At 41.2% G+C, this 12,889-nt stretch overlaps 1 protein-coding gene across 8 annotated transcripts in view; it reads right to left on the reverse strand.

Moving 5' to 3' along the window:
- Ddhd1 (DDHD domain containing 1) overlaps positions 1–12,889 on the reverse strand; it is a 74,799-nt gene that overhangs the window by 16,210 nt on the left and 45,700 nt on the right. For all 8 annotated transcript variants that reach the window (XM_042284711.2, XM_076544840.1, XM_042284712.2 and 5 more), the window contains 4 exons: positions 12,447–12,594; positions 10,045–10,151; positions 6,896–7,002; positions 1,883–2,145 (listed from right to left, as the gene is read on the reverse strand). In XM_042284711.2, the coding sequence (XP_042140645.1) occupies positions 1,883–2,145; positions 6,896–7,002; positions 10,045–10,151; positions 12,447–12,594 (625 nt within the window). The remainder of the gene's footprint in view (positions 1–1,882; positions 2,146–6,895; positions 7,003–10,044; positions 10,152–12,446; positions 12,595–12,889) is intronic.

A 12,889-nucleotide genomic window follows, 5' to 3' on the forward strand; every position in this document is an offset into this window, starting at 1 on the left:
AATCACGTGTGTGTATGTGTGAATGGATATGGATGTCATGCCTGCACAGAGAGGGTGGTGGTGTGAATGGATATGGACGTGTGCCTGCAGAGAAGGTGGTGGTGTGAATGGATGTGGATGTGTGCCTGCACAGAGAGGGTGGTGGTGTGAATGATATGGACACCGTGCCTGCACAGAGAAGGTGGTGGTGTGAATGGATGTGGACGTGTGCCTGCACAGAGAGGGTGGTGGTGTGAATGGATGTGGACACTGTGCCTGCACAGAGAAGGTGGTGGTGTGAATGGATGTGGACGTGTGCCTGCAGAGAAGGTGGTGGTGTGAATGGATAAGGACACCATGCCTGCACAGAGAGGGTGGTGGTGTGAATGGATATGGACACCGTGCCTGCACAGAGAGGGTGGTGGTGTGAATGGATGTGGACACCGTGCCTGCACAGAGGGTGGTGGTGTGAATGGATGTGGACACCGTGCCTGCACAGAGAGGGTGGTGGTGTGAATGGATGTGGACACCATGCCTGCACAGAGAGAAGGTGGTGGTGTGAATGGATGTGGACACCATGCCTGCACAGAGAGGGTGGTGGTGTGAATGGATATGGACACCGTGCCTGCACAGAGAGGGTGGTGGTGTGAATGGATATGGATGTGTGCCTGCACAGAGAGGGTGGTGGTGTGAATGGATGTGGACGTGTGCCTGCACAGAGAGGGTGGTGGTGTGAATGGATGTGGATGTCATGCCTGCACAGAGAGGGTGGTGGTGCTGTCTGATAAAGGCACTGGGGATCAAATTCAGGTCCACTGAAAAGTCTCACTCGATCTGCACATCTGAAAACGCCATTCTGAGGGCTGTCATCTCATTTCCTCTTGTGTTTGTGTAGACAGGGTTTTCCTGTGTAGCCCTGGATGTCCTGGAACTCGCTCTGTAGACCAGGCTAGCTTCAAATTCAGAGATCCACTTGCCTCTGCTTCTTGAGTGCTGGGATTAAAGGTGTGTGTCACCACACCTGGATAAATGCCATTTTCTTCTGAGACTAATAATCATTTTGCTATCGTAATATTTATATCTACAGCACCTAATAAGTTAAGTCCCGAGACAACTACTCTAAAAGGAAAACAAAGCCAACACTTTGAGTAAAAATTTTTGTCAATTGACTCCGCTGTCTTTATAAAATGCTAAACTATCAGAATCAGTGTTTTTCATTATAAACTTGTATCAGTAAGAGGATGAAGAAGATGGAGAGTGCAAATATAAATTAAGATAATGATGTAGCAAAGGTCCCAGATGGTCATATAATCATTAAATCTGTTTATAATTATATACTATATAATTGTTAGTAAAAATAACATGTAAAATAATTTGCCAAGAATAACGAAGTTTTAATAATTTTTTCAGAATAACAGTAATAAAGGTGCAGACCGACCTCTACACACCAGCAAAACAAATGATTACACACTGCAAACCCTGAACAAACTGTGAGCAGAGATGGAGGGCGGCAAATGAAACTCTTCTGTGGAAAAATGCATGTAAAAAAAAAAGTATGAAAAGGACTAACTGAAAGCTAGGTTAGGTATGTTATCTAGTAACCTTTACCTTGAACAAAGCATAAAGCTTTTTCTTTTTTACTTAAAATTTTAATTATAACTACACTGGTGTTTGTTGTGTGTGTATGTGTGAGCACAAAAAAGGGCATGTATTTCCTGGAAATGGAGTTCAAGGAGTTGTGAGCAGCCTGATGTGGGTGCTAGGAACTGAACTCTGGTCCTCTGAAAGAGCAGCCTGTGTTCTTAACCATGGAGCCACCTCTCCAGACCAAAGGCTTTCTTTTAAGAACATTAGCAATTCCGTAAGGACATTTCCAACTCTTTCAAAACTTTAGGTTGTTTACCGTCGTTTTGTGATATAGAGTTCATCAAGAAGATGTCGCTCTTCATAGCTCATCCATCGTTCATCAGGCAGCTCTTCTTCCTTCTGGAGCAGCTGTTCATATAGTCGAACTGGATTCCAGCCCATCATGATGTCATAAGTAATTACACACCCCAAGGAATGGGACACTATTGAGACTTTACCCCCTTTTTCTTCAAAGTCTGGATTCCGAGAACAGAAAAGGGAATATAATCGATTCAGCTCTTGCTGAAGGCCTTTAACTAGCTGTTTGAAATAAGAAAATATAATCATATTAGATTTTTCACTGAGTGCTATAAACCTTATTTCTAAATGTATTACGAAGAAAAACAAACAAGACTGATGAAATATAAACAGGTTATTCAATTTACTCAGGTGCATTAAAAAGATACAGAAATGGAGGTATGTCTATATGCTACACACCCTAGCATTAGCACAGAGTACACCATAGGCAGATGTTACCCATGAGGATCCTTTTGTAGGTTTTCAGTCAATTACACTAGCCAGCTGTTCTATAGACAGAAATATACTTCCTTTTAGATTCTAATAAAATTTTCAAAGACCCCTGGAAATTCCTACTTCATTGCAACTCACTATATGTCAATTGTAAATTTTCACAGTGTGTGGGTTTTAGTCATAGTACAAAAAGAATACAAATTTATAATAGATATATTAAATATATATTATGTAGTTAATAGAATGTAGTAAGAGGCTACTGTATGGAAGAATCACCAAGAGACCTTGACAGTTCAAATCTAATCATGTTGGTGACAGAGAAAAAAAAAGATGACTTCTGTGATTGAGATTAACTAATAAAAGCACTGACGTGAAGCAGCTCAGTACATGGTCTTTGTGAGGCTACTGAATAATCCCTCCCCCAAATCCACAAGAAGGCAGCTTATCTTTCCAACGTGTCCTGGACCCTGATCTGAAGTTCAGCCCAGACCTCTCTTCTTACTGTTTCTTCTATTCGGTTATGAATTTTCAGTTTTTATCATTTTATCTCATTACTTCTTTTTCAAAAATTTATTTATTTTTATTATTTCATGTGCATTTATGTTTTGCCTGCATGTATATTTGTGTGAGGGTGTTGAATCCTCTGGAATTGGAGTGACAGGTAGCTATGAGCTGCCATGTGGGTGCTGGGAACTGAACCAGGGTCCTCTGGAAGAGCATCCAGTCCTCTCAGCCACTGAGCCTTCTCTCCAGGCCCATCTCATTCTTAGCAAGCCAGCCATTGTTCTGACAGCTTCTATTTTAAAATCATGCTATATCAAGAGACAACCAAACTCTACCAGCTGCTACTGAACACTCTTTACCTGATGGCATACACTGGCATTCACTCTTGTACTTTCTGACTGGGAGGCTCAGTGATGACAGGCACGAAGCCCTGGCATCCTCTGCTGACATCTAAGCATTCAATAAAACACTGAGGCTAATCTGAGCTACTGAAACTATAGAATATGTCTGATGCAGTATTTCTGGCAATGAGACAGAGAGAGGAAGAGTCCTGTGCTTTGGTGGCAATGGTTCTCCAATTCTCACATGTATCAGAATCACTTGGACAGAATGCTCAAAGTGGACTGCTGGGCTCTGGCTCCGAGTTCTTGACTCAGAGGCTCTGGAGAGCCTGGGAATTTGCATTACAAACAAGTTCCTGGAAAATGCTGGTGCTGCTGGCCTGAGAGCTCTACTTCAGGAACTACTAGTTCAAGAACAAATGAATTTAAAAGCCTTTTAAGACATGGGCTGTAGGTGAAACTCCAGGACTAAGGAGTGTGCAATGCGATGTCACTCTGTGTGCTGTTCATTAAGGGAGCTGTAATTCTTTGGAGAGAGCTCTTACAGTATCAACAATCCGTAAGATTAAAAACCTTCCTTCCTTCCAATCCATGCAGCAGTTTCAGAGAAAGAGCACAGGTGTGCTTTGCTTGGGATTGAGGACGTTGTGTATGCTTGGGCAGTGAGACACTGACCCAGCTCTGTATTATTATTTACTTACGAAGGTCTTGATTCTAAGGTTTATACTAGGTAAACACAGAAGTACTTCAGTACACTGGCAAAAAGAACCCAATTTTCATGTTTTTTTAAAAAAACACAACCCTCAGAAAGTGGGAATTGAGAAGGACCAGCTGACACATGGCCTTGTCCCTCCAACGCTGGCTCCTTTGTGACCATTAACAAACTTAGGATTTTTCCCTTAAGAAGCTCAGTCTTGGAGTTAAGAGATCAAGGGGTGACCTAACTTAACTGCTGTGGAGATGAGAGCGCCTTCTGTGGCGCCTCTGGCTGGTGGTGGCTTAGCATCCACCCCGTCTCTTGTTTCCATGTTGAAGGGAGTTGTCCATTCTTTTGAGGCAACTTTGCTACTACAAAGGTCTTCACCAGAGTAAACAAACACGCTCCTCCTATTCACTGATTATTTTACTTTCTACGTTAAAGAGTAATATGAGGGGGTTATACTTTTTCTGATTTTTTTTGATGAATGACTTATCCGCATACATGCCTGTGCATCACCCATGCCTGGAGGATGTCAGAAGAAGGGGTTAGGATTCCCACAACTGGAGTCAGGTGATTGTGAACCACCATGTGGGTGCTGGGAACCGAACCAGGATCCAATGCAAGAGCAATAAATGCTCTTAACTGCTGAGCCACAACTCCAGCCCCAGTATGAGGGATTTTAATTTACAGACTGTCCTGTAAACAAGCAAGCAAACAAGAACACCTCTGCCCACCTCTTCCTCTGTATGCCTTTTGTCCTTCATAATGCTTTAAAAAGCACTACCCAGAATTCCCTGATGGTATCTCCTAGGAGAACTGTTAATTTAAAATATAAACACAAGCTCTATTTCAGACCAACTGAATCACAACCTCTAGGGGATGGACCTAGAAAACTGTTTTTCTCCTTAAATATTTTGTTTCTTGAACTTTTTAGTTGAAAATACAAAATGTTACCAAGTAAAATCAGTTTAAAAAAAAAATCAAATGTCTGGGCTGGAGCACAGATTATGAAAGCATAGCTTTTACAGTGACCCGAGCTCAGTTCTCCACTGAACCCATGCAGGGTGGCTCACACCAACTGTTAGCTCTAGCTCCAAGGGAGCCGATGCCCTGGTCTGGACTCCATAGGCACTTCAGTCACGTGCACATCCCCTCCTCACAACACATCATTAAACAGCCCGTACATTATCTTTTAGTTAGAGTCTCCTCTTGTTAGCATTTATCATGTCTGTGGTACTCTCTTCTGGTAATATGCAAATGCACACCTTCCAAAGTTTTGGTAATTACTTGAGGGATATAGTAGACATGCTGTCATCTTTTATCCCTCAATACTTCGTTGTACATTCTCTAACACTACAATATTTTGGTAAAATTATTCGTCCACATGGCATATCTGGATATATTTTATCTAGTCTACCAGCACAAGTCAGCTCTGCCATCCATTCCTGCAGCTTCCTCATTTATGACAGGACAGCAGGAAATGGGATAGAGTATTTACCAGATCTCTTCCCCTCCTGTGAACTGTTATGACATTGACAATGTTATGACATTGACAATTTAAAAGAATACAGCACCAGTTCCATTCCCTGTTTGTGTTTCTCAGGTATTTCCTCAATATTATAATGCCACACAGGGGATGCTGCATCTTCCACTGGGTATCACATCCACAGGCTCACAATGTCCACCCGTCCCTTGGGGAAGCCCAGGATAGATGCTGCCTGATTTCTCCTGTGTGTAATTATGGTTTCTCTTTTATGGACCAGTGAGCAGACTGCGGGGATGCAGACAATTAGCCTGCTCCTAGACAAAACATTGCCTTCAATTCAATAGTCACTGATGACTCGTGTCCAGTCTCCCTATACCCAATACTGCCACGACAGCTACAAAATGACTTTCCAACGCCAGTCAGCTTTACCGTTCTCCTAAAAGTGAGGGACCTATCTGCTTCCCACTTAATTTTTCAAATTACAGTATTAATGAAAGATTTTAAAAAATGGTTTACAATCCTTTATTGCAGTCATTATTATATCCTACATTAAAGTACTAATAGTTCCTGTAGTAACGATGAACCACTCTGGTGCCCAAACAGTTTCAGATTCAGCCAACCAGAACGGTTCTCCAGCTCCTACCCTTGTGACCTGCCATTATTCTTTTGAACATTTCTTTAGTTTCTGTCACAAATTATTTTGGCCTCCGAACCAGCTATATTCACAAGGTATTGTAATTTTTCTCTATGGGGAATAAGGCACTACAAACATCTGGGTGTTAGGTGTGCTCAGTATAAGGGGATCCTTGTTTTTTTTGGCTATTTTAGTATGCATGGCTGGGAAATGTATTTATGCATGTAAACACGGTCACCTGCATATACATGTATATATACATATATACATATATATATATATAAGCACATTTTATAAATCATGAGTTCAGAATGATACCTTCATTCCCAGTCTCTATACATTATAGAACAGTGTTATTTTTATTATTCTATCTTTTTTTGAGATAGGGCTTCACTCTGTAGTTCACACTGGTCTTGAACTCATGGCAATCATTCTGCCTCAGTCTCCTGAGTACTGGGATTGCAGATGTGAACCACCATGTACCTTTCTCCTTGTTTTGAGATAGGTCTAACTTTGTAGCTCTGCTTTCCTGAGTGCTGAGGTTAAGGTGTGTGCTACCATGTCTGGCCTTCCTCTGTATTTTTTTTTTTAAAGATTTATTTATTTATTATGTATACAGAGGAGGGCGCCAGATCTCATTACAGATGGTTGTGAGCCACCATGTGGTTGCTGGGAGTTGAACTCAGGACCTCTGGAAGAACAGTCGGTGCTCTTAACCTCTGAGCTATCTCTCCAGCCCTTTCCTCTGTATTTTTAAGGAGCACCAAGTGGTTGTTCTTATGGCCTCTCTGGTCTGAAGCTGATGAAATTCACTATTAAAAAGCGGATGTTACTATAAAGCACACCTACCACGACAAGGTGCCCATGATACTCACCTCATCCCTATAAAGTGGGCTGGTATAGTACATTATGTCCATCGCACTACTGTTCAGCATGTCCCTCAAGCCGCGCACCTTGTCCGGAGTAATGGAATCAACAGTGTCTACAAGAAACAAAAAACCAACCAACTCAAACTTAGAGAGGGTCCCAGGGAAAAATTACATTTCCTAAAGTAACTTAATATTTAAATATTAAACATTAGCGGGGACCTTTCCTTCTTGCAAAATATCTAAAAAACAAAACAAAAACCAAAAGGTAAAAGACCACAAAAAGAAAGGGAACGTTGAAGGATGAAGGCCATTGTCAATTTTTTTGGCTTTGTTTACCTTGGCCCTGACTATGCCTGGGCACAGCTGACAACAAACCAACAATAAATAAGACTTTTCCTATGCTTCATATCTATCCACCTCTGTGAACCAATGACTCTATGGGCATGCACTGTCAAAGCATAAGTAAACATGAAGGCAAACATATTAGCGATGCGCTTCAGTACACAGGACAAAGCTGGTGGAACTGTGAAAAGTCTTACCTACTAAAATGACTGGAGATGCAGCGAAGCATCTGCATTGCTTATAGAAGCACAGGGAATGAACACTGCCCTGTGACAGCACAGGAGGCCAGGAGCCTGATGACCTCACTCAAGGACAGGTCACTGTACTGGCTCAGATGATTTATTCCGTAATTTAGTACAATGTAGTAAAGACTGAAAGACACCATGATAAAGACTAGGATTCTCTCTCTACCCTCAACTATTCTCCCAAATATTTTCTAAAGTGTTGGCCTTCATGGTAAGCCTTTGGTCCTACTGATACAAAGCAGACATCACTTTAATCATTTCCCCCAGAGGATAACCAGTTTCTAAGCACATTCAAAGAACAAGCTTTCCAGCACTGGGCTGCAATTCTGCTCTGCCGTGGATCAGGTTCCACATTAGTACAGATGGCGAGGCACGTGCCGTACTGGTCTATCTGCCCAGCTTTGTCCCAACATTCAAGTGTTTCAACTACGGAAGTGAAATCGAGCCAGCAACTTAGGAGGACATGACTGCGACTCTCTTCTTGGCTATTCCGGGCCCTCTGTTCTACAATCATTTTACAGACAGCTCATCAAGTTCTGTGAAAAATCTACAGATCAATCTGGGAGTTAGCATCTCTAGAATATTCAACCACTTAATCTGAGAGAATCATTTTTGTATTTAAGTTTTCCTAAATATTAATAGTTCTTATACTTTAAAATCTAAATATACATATTTAAGTTATTTAAAGTTACACATTTTTTATAGTTGTATATTTAAGCTATTTCTTGGGGCCTTGCATTTTCTGATGTTATGTCTGTTTGTTGCTGGTCTATAGAAAAGCAACTATTTTTACACATAAACCCTCTATGTCATGACCTTGATAAGCCCATCAGTTCTAATGACTTTTCTGTATAGTTTTGTCTGAGCAGACAGCATGGGACCTGAAAATCAGAACTGGTGATTTACATTTATTCCCATCATTCCTTTCTCCTGTCTTATTGTGCTGCAAGGACAGTTAAGTCTACGGACATCATCAGTTTCCTTTTATCCTTTCACTACCCATTAGTACACCGAGACTTGCTATAGCATGCTATTACTTTGAAATGTATACAGAGGAAAGCTGAGTGTGAATGTTAATACTTGCACAGTGTTATGCAATGACAGTTGTGATCAGGACAGTTCACAGTTGTGATCAGAACTGTCCTGACTTCAGCGTCCTGCCTCCCTTTCCTTAAGTTCTGGCAGTCACTGGCTGGCTCTTTCTGACTGTGGTTTTGCTCTGTCCAGTTATATGAATGGAAACATGAAGTACAGACTCTTTCTGGTTGGCTTCTTTCAGTTATCTTAATACCTTCAAAACTATCATCAGTAGGTGATGCCCAGGACTCCAAGGCTCAGGAGGCTAAGACAGGAAGATTGTGAGTTTCAAGGCCATCTGGGCTACAAAGGTGAGACTGTTTCAAAAACAAACAAGTATCATGACAATGTAAACTTAGCCAGAATGACAGGCTCAGAGGTTTAGTAAATGTACATTCCTGAAGTTGACCTGGTGAGTCAGAAAAGCCTATAGTGTTAGTGTATGGAACTTTACGCATGTACCATTACTGCTGAGACACCTTCCTTTGGTCACTAGCATTTAGCTACTTTGTAGTGGTTTGAAAGACAATGGCCCCCAAAGAGAGTGGCACTATTAGGAAGTGTGGCCTTGTTGGAGACTTGTGTCACTGGGGGCGGGGGTTGGGCTTTGAGGTCTCATACATGCTCAAGATACCGCCCAGTGTTGGAGACCACTTCCTGTTGCCTGCAAGTCAAGATGTAGGACACTCTGCCACTTCTCCAGCACCATGTCTGCCTGCATGCAGCCATGTCCCACCATGATGATAATGGATTAAACCTCTGAACCTGTAAGCCACCCCGATTAAATATTTTTCCTTTATAAGAGTTACTGTGGTCATGGTGTTTCTTCACAGCAATAGAAACCCTAACTTGGACATACTTACTTCTTAAAAAGCTCATTACAATTTTTGATGCTCATACAATTTTGGAGTATAATGTTCTAATAACTATGCTAATGTTCTAATATGCTAACAACTATGAGACAGTAACACAGACCCAGAAGACTCTGTGGCTGCACCCAGGGCAGTGTACCACCGTAATGAAGGTGGCTGCCACTGTCCTACAGACCCAGACCTTCTTCCTCTACCTCCAAATCACAAAGGACACACACACAAACATGCTATTTGTGAAGTCTACATGACAGTCCAAAGACACAAGTCAATTTTGTTAATTTTAAAATCAGCTTTTTTTCCCCTCAAATATGTTCTTGAAGAATCTGGAACAAAAAGTGAATATACTCTAAGACAACTAAAAAGATTTTGTTCCTGTGGTGTGTCTGTCCATGGGTGTTCAGCTGGTCTGGAACTTGTTGTATCAACCAGGCTAGGCTTGAACTCACAGAGACCGGCCTGCCTTTATCCTTCCCACTCATAAGTGTTGGGATTAAAGGCATATTATGCCATCAAACATGGCCAAGATTTTGTTCTTAATAAAATATTTCTAAAACTGCATATTGACTCTAGTAAAGGTTTGTCTTTGGCTAAAATCATTCCATTTCAAAACAAACTATACCTCCATCAAGAGTAAGCTTTGACCGCCATTCAACAGGCAGAAACTCAACGTGTGTTGCATGGTTGGAAAAATGCCTCTCTTCTATTTTTCTTGCTGCCTCTCTCATCCTAAAAAAGAAATAAACGTAAGACACACTTGAGAATGACTTCCTGGATTTCCTGGCAGCTGTGTCCAGCTGTGTCCCTTGACTGACACTACGCTGGTCACACTAGCACAGCTTTGCCTCAGCTACTTCCCTGTCTGTCACTCGGGACTTCAGACGTTCCCACTTATATTACATTCTAAAAGACACAGCTCTTCATGGATGTAAGAGCATAATGAACACAGTCGTGCTTTCGCTCATCTCCACACATCTCACTTCATCTCCTTTAAACAACTGTATTTTTAATTAATACATAACCGCATCCTTTCCTTTCCCCTCCCTCTCTTCCCTCCAGCTCCTCTCATATCCCTGTGCTCACCTCTCCTACTCCCTCAATTCATGGTCTCTTTCCTTCGAACTATTATTGTTACACACATACACACAAATGAGTAAGTATATAAATACAACCTGCTGAGTCTGTTCAGTCTTGCTTACATATATATGATTTCAGGTCTGACCACATGGTACCGGATAACCAATGAGGGAGCTCATCCTGGGGTTACTAATTTTTTTCTCTCTCTGAAATAGTTGATTGCCTGTAGCTCTTCATCTAGTAATGGTCCCCCATGAGTTTCCTCATCCATGCTGGTATGTCTAGTGGTGGTGCCACTATTCAGGTCTTGTTCAGGCAGCCATACTGTTGAGGTCTCGTGGGTGTAGCTTCATACAAACATTGAACTCAGGGTTTCAAATACTCGAGGCAATTGCTTCACCACTGAGTTATAGCTTGCACATGTGAGGTAAATGTTCTACCACTGAGCTTCATCCCTAGCCATCTTATCTCCATATAGCATATTTTTCTAAAATAACATCTATTCAATATTAAGGTATTGCAATCAAGTAACTTTTTAATTTTAGCAAATATGTAGTTCAGCAGCCTCATTTCCCCAAGTGACTATAAAAACTATTTCACAATAACACTAAAACATTTTATACTTGTTTATGTTCCAAATACTGTAGTTCATTCACTGCAGATGATAGATAGGTCACAACTGTTGTTAATTTACAGCCCTCCACCCCCTTATAGAGTCTGTTTACTAATTACATCCATGTGATATTATTGTGAATAACAATAACATGGTCTTCTATTGCACAGCTCCTGTAAGGTGGTATGAGATGGGGGGCTGAGGAGAGGTCAGTGAGTTTGGAAAGACTCCATAGGCTTCAGCCTTTTTGTGTTAGGTTCTGCCTTACTTGTACCTGAAGAAATTAAACTTCTGTTTTACTAATGATCTCACAGAGGATATGCCAACAAACCAATTGTCATGGTCCTTGATATCTAAGCAAAGGATACATCAGGACATAATTATCATGCCAAGTCATATATAGATCATCATAAAACAAAGTCAGAATTAGAGCTACAAGATGTCTGTAAAAGAAAACAAGGGATTGAGAAAACTAAGGGAACCCCTCAGTCTCCAGCACCACCACAACTTTGAGCGGCACGTGATTTTATTTTAAGCCTCTGTGGGCATGATGATCTTAGAGTATAGCAAGCTCCACACCTGCACATGCAGGGTACCGAGGATCTAATTCCTGGAGTCAAACAACCCTTCTTCACGGATGACGAATTTGACTGGCGGCCTCCGAAGCGGGTCAGTGTGCTTTCCACAGTAACTGGTTTGTTCTCACTATATTAGAAGCCTGTGCCTCATCAGTTCTGCTTTGTCGGGACCACTGGCAAAGAGCCAGATCTAAGGCGGACACTTTAACCAACACCCCTCTAACACAGCACTTAACTTCTGAGACACACAAGGCCCCACACACATCCCAATAAGCTCCTAACAAGGGTTTAGGGTAAAGCTGAGTACCTGTCAATTAAGGAGAGGAACAAACTCCTGTACGTTAAGTATCCACTGACTTTGGTGGATCCTTAACAAGCTAGAGTTGTTTCCTCTGGGAGCAATTAGTGGGCAGATTATACTGAAAACTGTCAGTTTAAACAATTCTTAATCTTCTCAGAGTTGGACAACTTTGAAGATTCTCAATTTCTGAAGCTCAGAGAGCAATCAACAAACTTAAAACCAGCTCTTTTCCTGCTCTCAACCCTAAATTAATATGTTAATTAAGGCTATTATTTTTTAAATCACTCCTACAATGGAGGTAAAAGTCACATATCATCAACATCCAGTCACTCTTGGTTTCATCCAGAAACATCAAAGGTATTAGAAGAGGTGACACCAGGAAAACATGGAGTTGAACCTCTGTGGATCTGCTTTGCCTTAGGCAGGAGCTGGGACTCTGTCTGCAGAGAACTCACATGGCTGTGTTTTTTATAATTCTTCCTTGGTCCATCTTCTGTCCAATGCCATGCACAACAAACACGATATGAGAAGTCTGCGAGGGCTTGTCTTCTAGTGTGGCTTCCTCTACATAACCTCTATGAAGTCTGGTCCCACTGCTGGAGGCTGTAGGGAAATTATGGCCCTAAGTTTAGTACTTGGGAAGTTGTATTGTAAAATATGTTCAAAGAAAGAAAAAGTAGTAATGAGAAGAATCTAAGAAAATATTTCACTGGGTATAGAAAGAGAAAATAAAGTTTCTAAGATAATATCTATTGATTGACAGACATAAAATGAAGTGAATACAGCAGAAAAGCCAGAAACCATTAGGAAAATAAAAGGATAAACAGAATATAGAAAAATTAAAAAAAAACTTCTATATTAAAAAATACATCAGGTATGGTAGCACACGCCTTTAATC

Source organism: Peromyscus maniculatus, chromosome 9 (assembly GCF_049852395.1).
Source record: "Peromyscus maniculatus bairdii isolate BWxNUB_F1_BW_parent chromosome 9, HU_Pman_BW_mat_3.1, whole genome shotgun sequence".
NCBI lineage: Eukaryota > Metazoa > Chordata > Mammalia > Rodentia > Cricetidae > Peromyscus > Peromyscus maniculatus.